We start from the raw sequence: 19577 nt of genomic DNA on the forward strand, positions 1-19577 counted from the left end.
GATCCCATCAATAAAACACAAGAAAATGAAAATAAACAGCAAAAGCAGAGCCTTGGCTTCCAAAGATGCTTTTGTCCAGGACTTAATTATGGCTTAAGAGTCATACTGCCTGTTTCCCTAACAAAGAGCTGTAGTCCTGCTACAAAGCAAAGAACTAAAAAACAAAACAAAACAAAACTTGATGGGATAGTGTAGATTAATTCTGATACTTTATAAATTCTCTATGGCTTATTAAAATTGACAACATTTCCGGGGCGCCTGGGTGGCGCAGTCGGTTAAGCGTCCGACTTCAGCCAGGTCACGATCTCGCGGTCCGTGAGTTCGAGCCCCGCGTCAGGCTCTGGGCTGATGGCTCGGAGCCTGGAGCCTGTTTCCGATTCTGTGTCTCCCTCTCTCTCTGCCCCTCCCCCGTTCATGCTCTGTCTCTCTCTGTCCCAAAAATAAATAAAAAACGTTGAAAAAAAATTTTTAAAAAAAAAAATTGACAACATTTCCCAAAGAATGTTGGGTATACCAAGGCAGTCCATGGAGGCATAATTTTGAATGCCCAGTTCTTATTTTAATAGTTACATCTATTTAGTGCAGTTCCCAATTATGGCAGAGATGTTAAGTTTACTTTTTTTCCCCCAATTCTTCTTATTGTGGTAAAATATACACAGCATAAAATTCACCATCGTAACCATTTTTAAATGTACAGTTCAATGGTGTTATGTAAATCCATATTGTACAACCATCACTACCATCCATCTCCAGAACTCTTTTCCTCTTGCAAAACTGAAATCTATCCCTAGTATAAAGTAACTCCCCTGACCCTGGGAAACCACCATTCTACTTTCTGTCTCTATGATTTTGGCTCCTCTAAGTACCTTATGTAAGTGGAATCATACACTATTTGTCTTTTCATGACTGGATTACTAAGTTTACTTTTTAAAATATATGTAAAAGATCAGTAAATTTAAAGAAAAAGTGTTAGGCAAATCAAGAATAGGCAAGATGGTGCAAGAATAAGAGAAAAAAAAATGTGGCCGCAGCAGGTGGGATTTGAGCTGAGACAATATGGACTAAAACATAAGGATATTTCCCCCATATTAATGTTTATACACCTTGCTCTTGGACTCAAGGGAAAATATGATCCCCCAAAAAGCATCTATTTGCCATTACTCAGCTCTTTCCTTGCCTGGGATCAAGCTACTCTGGAGTGCCCATTGGACACTGGCTCCAACCCCCATGTCAAAACCAAGGTCAGATCCTGTCCCTTCCCCTACATCCTGCAGCTGCAAGTAATCTTTCAGCACACTGAATTCCTTAGCCCACTGTGTATGCATCTCTGGGGCACTTAGCCCATTTGACTCTGCATTATACTTACTTCTCTTACTAGCCTAGCTCTACCCCAGGCAGGCATTGACCTCATGCCTGCTGTACGCATGATGGGGGATTGGGTAGGAGGTCATCTGCAAACAACATGTCTAATCCTTGTGAGTGAGGAAGAGGAAAAGCTCAGTGGGCAACAAGAAACATCATAGACACTGGGGTCTCTCCATTAGCTTCTTTCTGGGTCCTCCATGCGTAACCTCTGATCCAGGCCTTTCCTCAGCCAGGCCCAACAATAGAATCCGGCTGCTCAGCTCCAGTTTAAGAGACAAAAGGTTCTTGTCTCTGTGTTTATCAGGAAATGGGTGGCAAAAATCACCACAGCTACCAAGATCCCTCTGGCCTTTGGCCATCTTAAGGCCTGGGTAAGAAAAGGAAGCAGTCCAAATTCTTCCAGAACAACAAATCCAAAGTGTTAGCAGCTCCTTCCTCACTGCTCATGAATTTCCTTCATTGGACAGCCCCTCCAACCTCCCACCAGCTGGCAAGGGGTGGGCTTTGGATATAAAAGCCAACACTGAGTTTTAGCTGACACCCACTGATGCAGGGCATTAGTGATACATGCTCCATTCAAGGTTCTCAAATACAGAAAGCCTTATTCCAACATGGGGAACGAGATTTAATTCCAACAAAAGAGGTTGACATGTACTAGCTGTTTGAGCACAGCTCAACAGATGGTCCCTGGCAGGTCCTCATGGCTGGAATGTTCTCCATTGACCATTAGGGCCTAGTCCCAACCTGGACTCTGGTGCTTGCCATCCTCCACTTACAGATAGGAAAAAGAAAGGATGAAAAGCTTCTGCTCTTGACATTTCTGTATTGGCCTTTCCGTGTGTATGCTGTCTCTCAAGGGTCCTCCCTTCCTCATTCTGCCCATGTGAAGACTTCAGCCTTAACAAAGCCTCTTCACATGATGTTGCTTCAATGGGCCTCAATGGCAAGAAATGTGCAATTCGGGGCATGGCACTGCCCAAAGGCTCAGGCTTCTAGCTACATGAGGCCGATGCAGGAATCATCTGAAGAATCAAGGACCATGGGGGCACCTGGGTGGCTCAGGTGGTAGAGCATCTGACTCTTGGTTATGGCTTAGATCATGATTTCATGCTCGTGAGATCAAGCCCCACACTCTGAGTGTGGAGCCTGCTTGGGATTCTCTCTCTCCCTCTCTCTCTCTCTGCTCCTCCCCCTGCTTGTGCTCTCTCTCTTTCTCTTTCTCTCTCTCTCAAAATAAATAAATAAACATTAAAAAAAAAAAAAAAGAGTTAAGGACCAGACTGAAGTCAGAGTCCTGCATCTACATGGTCTTTCTCTTGGAGCATTAGATCCTTGTGTATATATCAAAAGGGAAGCAAATACACCCCAAAAGCCACACCGTGGCCAACATGCCAAGCTTGGTGGGAACTGAATCAAGGGCTTCCTTAATCTTTGGTGAAGAGAAGTGAGGAATCTGTCATCAATGGTTTCTGAAAATATATTAGTAGAAGAGGCCTCTCATGTGGAGAGACAGAAAAAACAATTGCTTGTACTGAAAAGATCCATCTGATAAAACTTGTTGGCACAGGAACCAATTTCTGTTATACACACAGATACACACACACATATATATACACACATACACACACACACACACACACACACACACATACACACACACATACCCACATAGAGCAAATGAAAAATTCCCAGAAAAATCTATTTCAAAAATAACTAGTAGTTGATGTCCAATGATATCTTACTTTCAATCATTTGAAATCTAAAACATTTCTTTAGAGTCTGTGAAGCTGAATTAAACCCCTCTGTAATATTTAAATCTGGAGAGAAAGGGAGGCTCAAATTGATTCTGGTTCCGCACAGGGCCCTGGCTAATCTCTCAGTTGATAGAAAAATTGCCAGGGGAGCTGAGGAAATTTTACCCACCATTCAAGATGGCAAAAGTATGGGGGAGGCCTGGAGGAAGGGATATCCCTGTAAGGATAATTGTGTGTTTACCTGAGTCCAAGGGGTATTAGAGACTGTCTAGCTTAGCTCCCCACTTGAGGGAAAACACTAGAAACTGATAGAACTGGGTCCAGCTCTCTGAATCATGCCATCTCCCTAAGCATACAAGTTGATATTTTAATTCCTCGAGGCCTCTTTTTGTCCCCTAAAACTCCAAAAGGAAAAAGGCTAATATATTTTGGGTTCTGGGTTTTGTTCCCTCACACGAAGAAGGGCTGCTGCTCTCTGAGCGAGGGGGCCTGAGCTTCCTCAAAAGGATTCTAAAAGCACATCCACAGAGGATTTTTGTGAAAAACTTCCAGGGCCTTCGGTGATTTTTCCACTCTACCTACTGAGGACTAGGAGGAAAGAATGAACAAGGCAGAAACGGGAACAAAAACACACATCTGCCTCCAGGGAGGAGGAGGGATTGCCATTTTCATAGAGGAGAAAGATCTGGTGACTTCTGTGGCCTACGAACTTCCTGTCATTGAGTCTCCAACTAGAGATGAAAAGGGCAGATATGGAGACAATACTGGCAGGGGCCTTTATTGAGTCCTGTAAAACTAAGAAACAGAAACAAAGAAACTGTTGTCCTGGCTGCTCTTGGAGTTGAAAACAGGAGAAGGAGCCAGGCAGGCTCTAAGTCTTGGCCCACTGACCTTTGACCCTGAGCAGTAGCATGCACGAGTCTTCACAGAAAGGCAAGCATTTCATGGATTTGCTGTTCTTAGTGTTTAAGTGCTTTTGGTTACACTAGTGCTATTTCATGGACTAAATCACAACTGCATTGTGACCAATAAGATATTTTGTGGTCGAATCAACTATTACCAATGTAATAGTGAGGCAAGGTCTGTAAAGGGTAAAGCATATCTAACTCTAGAGTATGCCGTTGATAAAATTATGTGCCCAAGGGTACCGTGGATTGGGAAGCCAGCCGCTAAATTGGAAGGCACTGTCCCTCAACAAAAATGGAATAAATATCTAGGACACACTGTGCATTTTCAGGATGATCAGAAACCCCTTGTAAGTCTGTGAAAATCATGCATGATCTGCCATTTAAATGCACAGAAAAATATTGGAGGGATACATACCAAGGAAAAGAAATACACTAGTCAACAAACAATCAAAACCAGTTCTATCTCTAGGAGTGGGTTCATGGTAATATTTTTATATTTTGCATTGTGTTTTTTTCCGCAACATACATCAAAAAAATAACTCTTACATGTTTTTTTTTTAAAAAACCTTCCTCAATATAATAGATATCACCAGTCTAAACAAACTAAACAGCTGTTTGGGGAATTTTTGATCTGGAGGCTTAGCTAATTTTTTAAGGTTAATGTGGGAGCTCATCTTTCCTAAAACCACATCTTACCTGGAGTTACCTGCTTCCTCCTTCAGGTCCTGGAACATCTAGTATACTCCACTATTATATTCTCATTCCATTATATGATACTCGTTTATAATTCGTGCTCCTTGCAGGCTCTACTGTCCAGGTATTTCAAATAAATAAATTATTTCAATAATAAATTTCAAGAAATTGTCTTGAAGTTGGACTTAAGTGTTGCTACACTGATAACAGTACAAGTAAAGAGTTGGTCAATCCTCATAGAATTCCTTGAAACCATATTCCAAAGACCTGGAAGTGGCTTCAAATCAAGAAACAGTTTAAGGGATTAGCAGAGGAAATGAATCAAGCTAGTCATAGCAGAATGTCTTCAATGGGCATGATAGGAAAATGTCTTACTGCAAAAACTGTTATCACTATGTGATCTCCTCTAACTATGAACAAAGCCATGACCCCAAAGCACTCTACCTGGTCTGCCTCCACTGAAGGAAAGAGTAGCTATGTCTATGGTATCACTTGGGAGTTTCAGATGAAAGGATTCTTGACTTTCAGAATGCAATGTAAACTCAAGTCAAAGAGCTTATCTTTCCTATCTCCCATCAGATATTCTTAATGCTTATTTATTTTTAAGAGATAGACTGAGCGTGAGTGGGGGAGGGGCAGAGAGAGAGGGACACACCGAATCCGAAGCAGGCTCCAGGCTCTGAGCTGTCAACACAGAGCCCAACATAGGGCTTGAACTCACAAACCATGAGATCATGACCTGAGCCAAAGTTAGATGCTCAACTGACTGAGCCACCTAGGCACCCCTGCCATCAGATATTCTTTAAGAATGTGAAAGGTAGGGGCACCTGGGTAGATCAGTCAGGTAAGCATCTGACTGATGCTTGATTTCTGGTCAGGTCAGTTCATGAGATGGAGACACATGTCAGGCTCCATACTGACAGTGCAGAACCTGCTTGGGATTCTCTCTCCCTCTCTCTTTGACCCTCCCTGGCTTGTGCACATGTGTACATGCATACTCTCTCTCTCAAAAAAAAAAAACATTAAAAAAGAAAAGAATGTGAAAAGTAGGCACTGAAATATCCAAGAGTTAGTGGAAATGTGTGTTTACAATCCTTAGAAATAGATAATGTGTGAGAAGAAACCATAAACTTTTAAAAAATATTTATGTATGTAAGTATGTATGTTTGTAATCTCTACACCCAACATGGGACTCAAACTCATGACCTCAAGATCAGGATTCACACGTTCTTCAGACTAAGCCAGCCAGGCAACCCAAAGAATTTGATAACACCAAACACTCTTTTCATGGTACCTAAGATACTGTAAGATATACCCAATATTCTGTAGCCAAAGATTATTGTGAGCTTCCCATGTTCTGCTGAACCAGACAGGAGCTCACGGGAAAGGAGGAAAACCAACCTTTGTGACACATGTGTTCTAGAAGAGTGGCCTGTTGTCAGATGCTGTGGAACCTAAAGATGAGCCCCCAACCCTGAACTAATGGCCTATGGTACAAGGAGCATTCTAATATGGCAAAGGAGGAAATATTTATTTTGCTGGATAACAGTGCCTATGACACAGACACTGTGTGAGAAGACAAAATACAAACTGATTTCTGCATCCGATGACTTAACCTTTTTTCCTGACAACCTTGTGAATACACTCTCCGACATCTTCAGAAGAAAGCGGGTATAAATTAATGAAGAATGATCACTTTGTATCTGGCTTTTCAAGAGGATAAGATGGAAAGGAATAATATGGACTGATATCAAATTCCATGTCTGAATTCACTGTAGTTGAAAACATATATTTAAAAAGAAAAGAACGTACATTTTTTTAAAATATGGAAAATTGCATTGGATGCAGATGTAAGAATTAAAACTCCAAGTATAGTATAGCTGTATTAGATTTATGCACATACATTTTTAGTTTTATGATGCAGAAGCTAATGGTCTTGACCAAAACAATTCATGAGATGCTGAATATATCTACATGTAGGTACTGAACAAAGTAAAGCATAAAGCAAAAGAATCCAAGACACAGGGAGAAATTCATTGGCAGTTTTTTCTGCTACAGGTTTATGATCTAAGATTATATGCAAAAATATAAATAATAAAAGGTACGTACATATTTACACTTTTCTCATAATTTCTGGATTGTCTTCTGTTTTTATCTCCTTCCCCCAAATAATCCTTTCCACAGATATCATCCAATGAACTCACTGTGGGCTCAGAATGCCCCATGACTTTACCCTTGAGCTTAAACCTGTAAGAATTATAAAATGAAGCCCTGCTAAAACTAAGGAGTTCCCATTCCTGACTCCCACAGAATTAACATCAGTACTTGAGTCACGACACACAGGTATCCTTACCTGTCTTCATCCATCATGTTTCCAGAAGTTCTAAATCCACACACCCACCCAAATGGCTAAAATAAAAAAGCACTCAATACCAAGTGTAGACCAGGAGAATAGAGAATTCAGAAATCTCATATACTGTTGGTGGAAGTGTGAATGAATAGGAGGACTGGAAAATTTGGGGGCACCACTTACTGGTTTTGAATTATTTAACCATCCTACAACCCAACAATTCCACTCCTATATTCCTAACTGAGGCATGTCCCCAAAAAACATGCACAAGAATGTATAGCAGCATTATTCAAAATAGCCCCAAACGGGAAACAACTCAAATATCCATCAACAGTAGAATTGATAAGCCAATCGTGTTGGGTTCGTGCAATGGAATACTATACAAAATGTTGAACGAAAGAAGTCAGGGTTAGAAGAGCATATGCTGTACGATTCCAGTTATATGAATTTCAAAAACAGGCAAAGCTAATCTATGGCAACAGAAGTCAAGAGAGTAGTTATCCTCAGGGTGCACAGCACTTCGGGGGTGCTGAGAATGTTCTGTTTCTTGATCTGGGTGCTCCTATGTAGTATATGTTTACCACTGAAAATTCATCTAGCTGTGTTCTTATTTCTTTTTCTTATTCATGTTTTATTTCAGTGGAAAGGTTTTTTGATAAAGCAGCACTGAGTGAAAATGGGTTGCTCCGGATGGCCACAGAGCAGCTAGCTATGGTCACTGTTGTCAGGGGAGTTAATGCAGTGAAACGTTGGGCATGTCTTCCCCACCCTGTAAGCCACCGAGCTTGTCTTCTGACCTCGTGTTCTAACATTGGTCAAGTGGAAAAAGTGAAGGGTTGTACCAGGGACTGGCAGTCTGAGCTTCTTTTGGTTTTGGTATCAATGCCACTGCATAGCGCTGGGAAGCTCAGAACTTCCTGGGGCACTTAGCCCCTTCCAGAAGAAGTCAGTGGAGGTGACCAACTGCTACACTACAATATTGGGCAGAGCTGGCCAAGGAATTTTTGAGTTCTGTGTGTTTGGTTCTGGGGTGGGGTGGGGTTGGGGGTAGAGTTTCAAGACACAGTGATCCCCAGTGATCCATTTAGTCTGGAGTGTACCTGCAAGGTGACAATAGGAGTGAGGGAGGGAAAGGAGAGGAAGAGAGAAAACAAAGGCAACAACTGCCTTCAATGACCTGGTCCAGCCAGAACCCTCGGTATCCTGCAAAGCCAGCCTGAGCCTCATCTCATAAAGTTGCTTTGTTTGATCCCTTTATTCTACTTGAAGACAAAGGAAACTTTAGAGACTTATCTTAGCCTAGAGGTGATGGGTCCAGATGGCAATGAGGGTGGAGCACTGGCCTACATCAGGCCTGATGTACTTGCCCCCAACTGAAAATGGACTGTGAACTCATAGGGAAGGGAGAGGAAAGTACAAGGCCTTCATTTTCCCACACTCTGGTCTCTGGGCAATGAAGTGGAGAAAAAGAGGAAATAAGAAATAGCATTTAGAGAGTGCAGGAACAAGAAATCCTTGATCTCTTTCCTGGCTTCCTAGCTTCTTTTTTGGTACAAAGCTAGCAGAGGGCACACAGTTGATTTAATCAGATGCTCCTCTACTAGCAGACATTTACAACAGCCCATAACCCAGATATGATGGAGGAAGCATGGCTGGCACATAGTGGGAAGGTGCCCTGGTCCTTCTTCTTTGCTAGGGAGCAAGGTTAAGGCTCATCACACATTTTCAACTTCGTATTTTTTTATGCACCAGCTGGGGTCCGCTAACTGCTTTACAGGGTAATGTCTTGTTTCTGCAAGAGGCTTCTGATACTTTAATACCTATAGAATATCCAAAGGGCTGGCATTTTTCATTCATTCATTCAAATGTTTACTGAGTGTATGCTACATGCCAGACACTACTCTAGGGCACTGAAAAAAAAAAAAAAAACCAAAAAACAAAAAACAATGAACACAGACCAAACCTCTGCTCTCAATGAGCTTCCCTCCTCATACTGGGAGGCACAATTTAAGCAAGTGGACATATATGTCAACTCTGTACAAGTACTATGAAAAAAAAATACAGTCAGCTAAGGTGACAGAAGAAATGAGGGTCCAAAGGTGAATGCTTCCTGGAGGAAGGGCATTCCAGGCAGAGGGAATAGTAAGTGCAAAGGCCAAGAGGTAGGAACCTTCTAGGCAAGTAGCTGGTGGGTCTGGAGCAGAGGGATGAAGAGGGCAGAGGTCGTAAGAGAAGACGGTGAGGGGATGTGAGGAGTCATAGCCTGGAGCATCTCAAAAGACATGGCGATGATTTTGGTTTTATTTTATTTATTTATTTTTTAATTTTTTTTTCAACGTTTTTTATTTATTTTTGGGACAGAGAGAGACAGAGCATGAACGGGGGAGGGGCAGAGAGAGAGGGAGACACAGAATCGGAAGCAGGCTCCAGGCTCCGAGCCATCAGCCCAGAGCCTGACGCGGGGCTCGAACTCACGGACCGCGAGATCGTGACCTGGCTGAAGTCGGACGCTCAACCGACTGTGCCACCCAGGCGCCCCTGATTTTGGTTTTAAATGAAAAATACTGGGGGCACCTGGGTGGCTCAGTCGGTTAAGCATCAGACTCTTGGTTTTGGCTTAGGCCGTGACCTCATGGTTTGTGACTTCGAGTCCCACATTGGGCTCTGCACTGAGCAGAGCCTGCTTGGGATTCTCTCTCTCATCCCTCTCTCTCTGCCCCTCCTGCATGCTCTTTTTCTCTTTCAAAAATAAATAAATAAACTTTAAATGAAAAATATTGAAGGGCTTTGAACAGAAGTGACATGACTTGGATCTAGGTTGACAAAAGTCAGATCCTTCTCTATGCTGCTTAGAAAACAGCCCAGGGAAGGCAGGACAGGTAAAAGCCGAGGCACCGGGAAGGTGTGTCCTGCAGCGGTGCTAAGAACAAGTAGTCTGATTGGGATTCTTACAGGTAGGGCTGCCAGGGTTTGGAGACAGATGGGAGCACAGAGATAAGAGACGGACAGGCATGAGGGATGGCTGTGAGGCCCAAGCACCTGCAGGCATGGTCACTGGGATGGGGGAGACCAGGGAGGAAGCAGATTCATGAAAGGAAACCAAGGGCTCAGTGTTGGTCTTTGTGAGTCTGAGATGCCAGAAGTTGGGCTGAATGGACAGCTGGATGCAAATATCTGGATTTAAAAGAAGACCAATCTAGGGATCTAGGCTGGGAATCATCAGTATATGCAGGGCATCAAAGCTACAAAACTGAATGGGATTAACTATGAAATTACACTAGAGATCTCTTTTTAATAAATGAACAACATATTGTGTTCACCTGCTGCCAACATGGTACAAAGTCGTTTTACAGCTATTAACTCACTAAATCTTTCCAGCCACCCTGAAGTCAATCTCTATTATTATCCTCATTTCACTGATGTGCACACCAAGGCACAGTGACTTTTTTTAAAAAATATTTTTAATGTTTATTGTGAGAGAGAGAGAGAGAGAGAGAGAGAGAGACAGAGCATGAACAGGGGAGGGGCAGAGAGAGAGGGAGACACAGAATCCAAAGCAGGCTCCAGGCTCTGAGCTGTCAGCAGAGCCCGATGTAGGGCTTGAACTCATGAACCATGAGATCATGACCTAAGCTGAAGTCAGACACTTAACTGATTGAGCCACCCAGGTGCTCCAAGGTGCAGAGACTTTTTTTTTTTTTAATTTTTTTTTTAACGTTTATTTATTTTTGAGACAGAGAGAGACAGAGTATGAACGGGGGAAGGGCAGAGAGAGAGGGACACAGAATCGGAAACAGGCTCCAGGCTCTGAGCCATCAGCCCAGAGCCTGACGCGGGGCTCGAACTCACAGACCGCGAGATCATGACCTGAGCTGAAGTCGGATGCTTAACCGACCGAGCCACCCAGGCGCCCCGGTGCAGAGACTTTTAAGCATCTTGCTCAAGGTTAGTGGGAATGAGCAGGGGGTGGGGAGGAGAAGAGAGGCTGAAGGCTTCAGCTCTGGGTGCTCTGGAGTTAGGAGGTGAGGGAGATGAGGAGAAACCAGCTAGGCGACCAGAAGCAGCAGTAGGCAAGATGAGAGGAAACGAGGGAGTATGGTGTCCCCAAAGCCAAGCTAATCAAGTGTCCCTGGAAGGGAAGATAGATCAACCATGTCAGATGATGCTGATAGGTCAGATGATGCTGATAGGTGAAAACATACCACTGGATAGGAAAATGACATCTTTACTTTCACTAACCTGGTTTTGAAATTAACCTCCTCCCATTTCGAATGCAGGCAACAAATGCCAGTGGTTCCCACAGTAGCTGAGACTCTGTCAGCAACAGAAACCCCGAAACATCTTCATTGCTGGTACCTAAGTACTATTTCTGCTTATCTTGGCTTCTAGATGAAAGTAGTTCCTAGACCTTGCTATTTATTTTTATTTATTTTTTTTAATGTTTATTTATTTTTAAGAGAGAGAGAGAGACATAAAACGAGCAGGGGAGCGGCAGAGAGAGAGGGAGACACAGAATCCGAAGCAGGCTCCAGGCTCTGAGCTGTCAGCACAGAGGTCAACATGGGGCTCGAACCCATGAGCCGTGAGATCATGATCTGAGCTGAAGTCAGATGCTTAACTGACTGAGCCACCCAGGTGCCCGATAGACCTTGTTATTTAATGTGTTAATAAAGAAGTACCTGTGCTATGAAAGCATGCATTTTAAGAATTCTGATCATTCTACTGCGATAGAATTGTTTTCCCTATGTCATCCTACATATTTTATTTTATTTTGTGCATTTAAAATATGATTCTGAGAAGGGGATCCATGACACACAAAAAAGTTAAAAATTTCAAGCTCACGTCAATATTAACCACAAAGGAGCAACCAAAAGCCAACACAAGTAGAGGAACAGCATTCCTCACCTAGGGCACCAGCTTGGCACTTAACCGGCCATCCAACAAACTAAGAGACCATAGACACTTCATGGTGATTGTGGCTGGGGTAGATGAGGCTATTATCACAGCTCACACTCACCGAGGATGCCACAGAGGAAGGTGACTTCAGTACATCTGTGTAGCCACTGGGATGTGCCCAGTCAAGGCCCCTGGAGTGGGGGGTGATGCTTCTTCTCTCTACAGGGTTTTCACTTGAGGTAAGGTCCTCTTTGCCCTACCTCTCTGATATCTGACCACCTTAACATCATCGGGAAAAATAGAGGAACTAACAGCAAAGTCACCACTCCACACTTCTACAAAATCTGGGAAAGACCCCAGCGCAGAAGCCACAGCCTCATTAGTCTGGCTTTTTTCCAGATCACACAGGTCACACGTTAGTAGAATGAGGGCCATACTGGAGCTTTACCTCGTAGGGTAGTTAAGAGATTCAATGAGCCAGCAGCTGTGACGCACTTACAACAGTGGCTGGCACATGGTAAACACCGTAGGCATTGTTCACCAAAGACAATCTTGCCTTTTCTCTTTCTTTCTCACTAAAAAAAGCACCAATAATAAAATGCCTCTGAAATTTCACAAATTCAGTGTTAACCAACACAGCATTCAAGAGTAAGTGACATTAATTTGTAAAACATAGCTTTTGTGGAATGCTTACAGTCATTCTCAAACTTGAAAAGAAAAACATAGAGATGTTAAAGAGTAAATGGCAGCCCAGCTCTCCCACCCCGATACCTACTGCAGTCAGACATCAAGATTCTGATGGCACCTGACATACTATCATGTCTTCTAGCTAACCTAACATCCCTGTGCCTTACACACACGGAGGGCTGGTTTCTGCCTTTGGTGTCTGTCATCTGCAGAGTTTGGGACTATCTTGCAGTACTGCGTTTCCTGGATGTAGGACAAGTCAGCTCCTCAACCTCTCTTCTTTGCCTTTCTGTCACCAACCTGGACTTCCAATTTAATTTTTGCTCAATAATGCAAAGGGTAAAGAGAAATCTCTGGCTAAAGTTCCACAGAGTTTGGCACTATTCTGACTGTGAGGTGGAGAGTTTAATTAAAAATCACTGTGCATTCGTTTAGTTTATGGGGGAAAAAATTAGCCACCAAGGTCAAGGGAAATCATGGAATGCCAGGGTGCTGTGCAAGAAGCTTGGGCAAGTAGCTGTGGTCTACTCCCCACATTTTGTAGAGAAGGAAAGGAAATGGAGGGCATGTAGCATTTCCACAGCTATGAGGGAATACAGTTCCTCCAGAGACACAGGAGAGTTAAAGCACCCCCTTCCAGCTGCAAAGTGCCTCTTTGCAAATTGCCTGCTCTCCCTGCAGTCTATGGCAGGGAACAAGTTGGGCTGGTTTGAAACTTGCCTGGGCAACCAGCACCACCTGGTTCGCCTGCTGTTGCAGGATTCCTGCCTGTCTCATGACTTGTAAGTAAAGCCTACCCCGGGGAATCTCACCCCTACACTACACCAGGCTGCCTCAACCCATTTCCTGGGAAAGAGGGGAAACCTAATAGTCTGGGCTCCAAGGCACCAAGTGTCTGTGTCATTTTGTAGTGATTATATTCTGTTACCTTTGCTAGCAATGAATGACAGCATCCAAGAGCTAAGATGAGGTTTTAGTGACCTCCTCCAACCTGCCACTGCAACCCTGGCCTCTGTACTCCCATTCTCCTGATAAAGACCACTCCCTTACAAATTACTCAGATCAGGTGCGATACGTGCACAACACATCACGATTAACCAGCATAGCAAAATGCCCCCCCTTTCCTTAATCATTTACAACCACATCCGCACTACAGTACACTGGGTCACATTTTAGGTTAATAGCTATGACAAGTGCTAGGGTTTTTTTTCTGACCTGAGAACGCAAAACGAGTCCATCCTCTTTAGGGCTCCCCTTTAAACCTTCTGGAGACTGACACCGGCTACACTGAATTCTATTTTGCACGCGGAGGATCCTGCTGCGTTATTGTTTCCATCACTGTGAGTAGGTGGATAGGGCAGCTAGAACTTTAGGTTTCCGGGTTCTGGTGCCAGCAGGCATTGAGAGGTTGTAAAGTTCAAGTGCCTTCGAAGTGATTAAAATAAACACACAAGTGGTTCCTAGGCCACTCCCACCTCCTACAGAGAGCTTCATCTGGAGAGGCCACCACACTCCCAGTTCCCAAACTTCTGACGAGCCGAGATGGCAGTCCTCCTAGCCGCTAGGGTTCGCTTAGCCCCCATCTGATGCCCGGCACCTGATCGTCTTGGTCACCTGTGGGCTTCGCTGGGTTCCAGGCCATTTTCCAGGCTGACATCTGTCTGCACCATCTCCTGTTTCAGTTCTCCGATCTCCGAGGCGATTGTGTCAATGAGCTATTCAAAGACAAAAATAGTGTGACGTCAACAGTGGAAGAGGCGTGCCCAGAGCCAGAGGAGCCTCTGCCACTTCAATAGCACAGAGACCACCTTTTTTTTTTTTTTTTTTTTTTTTTAAATCCTGGCTGTGTGAATTTCCTCTAGCCAGAGGAAAAAAATAAAGAGGGTGGGAGCAGATTTTTCTAAAATAAAAAAAAAGAGGAAGAACTTAGGTTTCGGTACAGCCCTAAGAAAAAGGATATGACACCCAGTTTGGTTTCTCAACATGAATACAAAAAGGAATAAACAAATCCTGTAAAACCAGGCTTCCACATTCATTTTGTCAAAGTCAAAACTCAAGAGGAATTCCCTGCATTAAAATTTATAGAATCATGGTTCTGATTACAGAAATAAGCATATTTAAAGGACCTGTATAGTTTGTAATCAATTTCCAGAACTTAAGTTTACTACTCATCCTATTCTTTGCTTTTTATTTATTCTTTTTAATACAGTAGACTGGGAAAAAGGAAGAGAGAGAGCTGCATGGAATGTGCAGCGGGGGACTGGAGAGGGAAAAGTATCTTCTTCTTGCAGAAGGCTTATGCGGGCTTAGATCCTCTACCCATACACCTGGGAAGAGGCTCCAGCTGAACCTGAAGGCTGGTCTAAACTCTTGAGGCCACCTAATCAGTTATCTAACAGAATCCTTCCTGGTGCTATCTAGGCATTATATGTGTAGAGCAGCTGTTCTCACTTATTTTTAAAAATATATAGTTGTTTTTTATATAAACATTATTTATGTCATAATATAATAGATTTATCCTTGTTTTGAAATAAGTATTTTAAAAATTTCTCCATTTTAACTCCTAATACAGCAAGTATCTGTACATATAATCCACATGAATACTAGTTCTTTGGGGTTCTCCATAATTTTTAATAGTATAAAGGGATCTAAGGACTAAAAAGTTTGACAATTGCTGTTATAGCCAAAGACAGGTATTGTCTTGCCTCAAGCAGTTTTTATCCCACCCAGACTCTGGGAGAAACTTCTTTTGAGTTTATAGGCTGTTCTAAAATGTTGACCTCATCTGTTCATTCATTAATTCAACAAACTTTTATGGGCACCCACTTCATGCCAGGTTATACAAGCACAGAATAAGGTTGACAGTTCTGATGGAGATGATACTCTGGTGGAGCACAGACCACAGCCCTGAGCACTGAGAAGTTCCAGGATGAAAATGGAACAGGGTGATGCCATAGGGGGCAGCTAAGTGGCCACTACTCTAGCTAGGTTGTGATGGTGAGGGTAGATCTTGAGGAAGTGATGGAGACCTGAATGAGATGGGAACCATGAAAAGATCATGGGAAGACCCCTCCATACAAAGAAAGTCCCAGAGTCTTGTGGCATGTGGCATGTGGGGAGGCATGTGGCAGAGAGGCAGGCAGGGACCAGGTCTACTGGCATTCTAGATCATGTATCCATAAATTTGAGATTTCTACACTAAGAACCATCAAAGGGCTTTAGGATGGAAAGACATTTTCTTTGTTTTATGTTCTAAAAAGATCACTTTGGCTGCTGGCTAAAGATGGTTTGTAAGGACAAGAGGAGAAGCAGCAAGACCAGTTTTGAGGCAACTACAGTGATCCAGGCAAGAGTGGTCCAGCTGGCTTACAGCAAGGTGCTAGCAGTGGACTTAGAAACAAGGTGGGTGGGGGGGAACAATTTAATACAGCAATTGAAAGAAGTTGACGGACTCAATGTAGGAGGGGTAAGAAGAGAAGAATCAAGGACAACTCCTATGTTTTTGGCTTGAAAAATTAGACAGATGGCAGTGCCCTTGACTGACATGGGGAAGGGTTAGGTTTGAGGAAAAAATCGAGTTGGATATTGGGTAGGTTAAGCCTTATTTGATTTTCTTATTGGCCATCAACAAATTTGGTAAGTGGCTTTTGACAGTCAGTATGGAGAGATTTACACATTTGGAAGTCATTGGCATATGTGTTAGCATTCTAAAGCCCTGTGACAGGGAGAGATTACCTGAGGGGAAAGTGGAGATAGAGAAGGGCTCCCTGCAAATAGGGACACTCTGTACACTCCCAATATCTGGCGGTCAGAAGAAGGGAGCCAGCCAGGTCCTCCATGCTTGATCCATCCCTATTGTGTGTTCTGGGATGCAAGCGGTAGGTGAACATTCTAGAAGCACTGGGGACTTGGGAGAGAAAATGACTAGGAGATCCCTTTTACACATATCCCAGCGGCAAAAATTTAAAAGTCTGACAATCCCGGGGCACCTGGGTGGCTCAGTCAGTTAAGTGTCTGAATTCAGCTCAGGTCATGATCTCATGGTTCGTGGGTTCAAGCCCCACATTGGGCTCTGTGCTGACAGCTCAGAGCTTGAGGCCACTTCAGATTCTGCCTCTCTCTCTCTCTCTCTCTCTCTCTCTCTCTCTCTCTCTCTGCCCTTCCCCCGCTCACACTCTTTCTCTCAAAAATAAGTCAACATTAAAATAAATAAATAAATACAAGTCTGACAATCCCAAATATTTGGGAATGTGGGAAAACAGTAATTCCCCAAATGCTGCTAGAGGAGTAGGATTTGTAGAGCCACTTTGAAGAGCAATTTGGGAATGTCTGGTAGAGTCAAAGACACCCAGATTCCTAGGTATGTGCTCTAGAGAAATTCATGCCCATGGGTGCAAGGAGACCTTTATAAAAATATTTGCTGCATCATTATTTGTAAGAATACCAAATTACAAGGACTTAAATGTCCATTAATAAGAGAATGGGTAGAATGAGGTATAGAATACTACATAGCAGTTAACGTTAATGAACCAGAGTTATCAGTATTAACAAATATACAAACACAAATGCTCAAAATTTTTTCATAAAAGCAAGAAAAAAAGTTGAAAAGGGTTATATCCAGTATAAAAAGTTTAAAACCATTCAAAACTGTACTATACTATAGTGTTTATAAATACACACATAGATAGACTACTCCAATGTGTAATATGGGGGTTATAATCTTAATCCAGGATAGTGGTCACCTCTGGAAGAGAAATGGATGGAGATGTTCACAGGTCAGTGTTTCAACCATCTGTGAGATTTTCTTTCTTTCCTTCCCCCTCACCCCCCACCCAGAGAGAGTAAGCGGGGGAAGGGGGCAGAGGGAGAGAGGGAATCTTAATCAGGCTCCATGCTCAGCTTGGAACCGGATGCAGGGCTGGATCCCACAACCCTGGGATCATGACCTGAGCCAAAATCAAGAGGCAGATGCTCAACCCATGAGCCACCCAGGTGCCCCGAGATTTTATTTCTTAAAATGAAATGGCAAAATGGTAAGATTGACAGAGCTGAATGATATGTGTTTAGCAGGATGTGTGATTTTCAGTATGTTTAGTCATAATCAAAATTATTAGGAAAATAAAAAGTGTATGAAAATGGAGGGAGATGGAAGGTCAGAGAAGGTGGGAGTGAGTGGGGTGATGAAGGCAATCTGAGTGTCTGTCCTGAAGCTCCTCAATCTGGGCTGGGTCAGTGTCCCATTCTGGGCCATGGCTATGGTCCTGGACAAGAGAGTCACACACAGGAGGGTCACCCACAGTCTCAGGCAAACCTAGGAGACAGAATTCCCATCCCTAGCAAAGAGGCAGGTCACTAGGCACAACCACTGTCTCCACCCTCAGTCACCTTCACAGCCACCATATTAATTTGAACGTAAAAATAGCCTTCCCCAGGAGAAGCCCTTGATCTTCTCCTACCAGATTGTTCCTCCTGATACTGGTCTTGCTGACACCTTTGGTAGCATCTCCAGACCTCCACATGCCACACTTGTTTCCTTCTCTGTCCCTGACCAAACACAAAGAACCTAGAATTTGTGGTTCTCACTTAGTAGCACTCGGATTTATCTGTAATGCAGAAGTGCAGTGACCCTAAGACACAAAGGTGGACAAGGACATAGGGTGCACTTGGCTGGGTGGCTATGGTACCCTTCCCAGCTGCATGAGGGTTTTCTCAGCCTCCACCTCTCCCCTCACCCTCCTTTCTGCCCTAGCTCATGCATCTGATGTCGCAGGGGGTTGTACCTGACAAAGAAAGGGACCAGAGTTTAGCATTCCAGAGTCAAGCCTGACTCATTGAATGATCTATTTTTACACCCACCACACCCCTCCCCCAGCCAAAGTCATCCCCATTCATCTCCTCCTCCCTGAGGTCTGTCCTGGTGTCAACGATTGGATTTGAGAGCTTCCCCACATTGTTCCCAGGTACGTGTGTGTGTGTGTGTGTTTAATTCCTGTAGATGTTTGATCTTATCTCATCTCTTCCCAATTTAATTCTTTGAGGACAAACACAGATAACCTGCCACCCACTAAAGGGGGGCAGTTCTCAGCTAACCTTTCCCAGGTTACAGACAATAGCAGTTTCAGCTTAAGTGCTTTATCAAAGTTGGTGTTGCTAATCAAAATTTCTGCATATCCACTTATGCAACCCAAGACCCCACCACATCTCTGTAACTGTCCAGAATTCCTACAAGACGGGGAAGGGGCTGCTTAAGCATCTGCCAAGCAAGCACTGCTCTTCACAACCCTATTTGTCTGCCCAGGATGTGTGTGGATACCCGGGAAGGTGGCCACAGAGCCAAGTGGCTACTATTCAGTGCAGTCAGAGAGGAAGACAGGACACTAGGTTCCAGGGCACGAAGCTAGGGAGACAGTGGTTCTACCAAAAATACAGCATCTGTCTCATTTCTAGAAAGCTTCAAGTTGTGAGGAAGGACCCAAACCCAAGAGACAGACACCAAAAAGCACTGGGCATCACAGAGTCTAACCTGATAAAGCCAGGGCATTGCCTGTGTTTGTTATCTACCACAGGGAAAAAGAAAGGGTGGCGTGCCTACCTTCCCATACAGGGAGAGAGGGGGCTGCTGTAAAAGACAGAAGAGAGGAAGTCAAGCCAGGGCTTCTGTCTCTGGGTTCCTCCCTCATTCTACTCAGAACCCAAGGTACTCATATCTTCACACATGAGCATTCATGCATAACAAAGCACGGAAAGCCTGAACTGTTCACCTGGGTGATTTTCATGCTAACTGGCATTCAGGCCAAGGAGAAGAATTCAGGAAGGTCCAAGTTCTTTCCCTATGAGATCATACCCAGGGCTCTGCCGGGACTAAGCTGGGCCTGTAGCACCCCAGTTTAGAGCAGGAGCCTACACTAATTTGTACCATTCTGT

General features: G+C 43.7%; 1 protein-coding gene across 11 annotated transcripts in view; it reads right to left on the reverse strand.

The window, feature by feature from the left end:
* The window catches only part of RIN2 (Ras and Rab interactor 2), a 225070-nt gene that overhangs the window by 52007 nt on the left and 153486 nt on the right, over positions 1–19577 (reverse strand). For 6 of the 11 annotated variants that reach the window (XM_060611176.3, XM_078444300.2, XM_060611190.3 and 3 more), the window contains one exon: positions 14268–14368. In XM_060611176.3, coding sequence (XP_060467159.1) covers positions 14268–14368 — 101 coding nt within the window. Of the gene's footprint in view, positions 1–12414; positions 12542–13868; positions 14369–19577 lie in introns of those variants that run through there. The other 5 variants (XM_078444301.2, XM_060611204.3, XM_060611224.3 and 2 more) reach the window with 5 other exon arrangements.

Source organism: Panthera onca, chromosome A3, assembly GCF_046562875.1.
Source record: "Panthera onca isolate mPanOnc1 chromosome A3, mPanOnc1 haplotype 2, whole genome shotgun sequence".
NCBI classification, from domain to species: Eukaryota; Metazoa; Chordata; class Mammalia; order Carnivora; family Felidae; genus Panthera; species Panthera onca.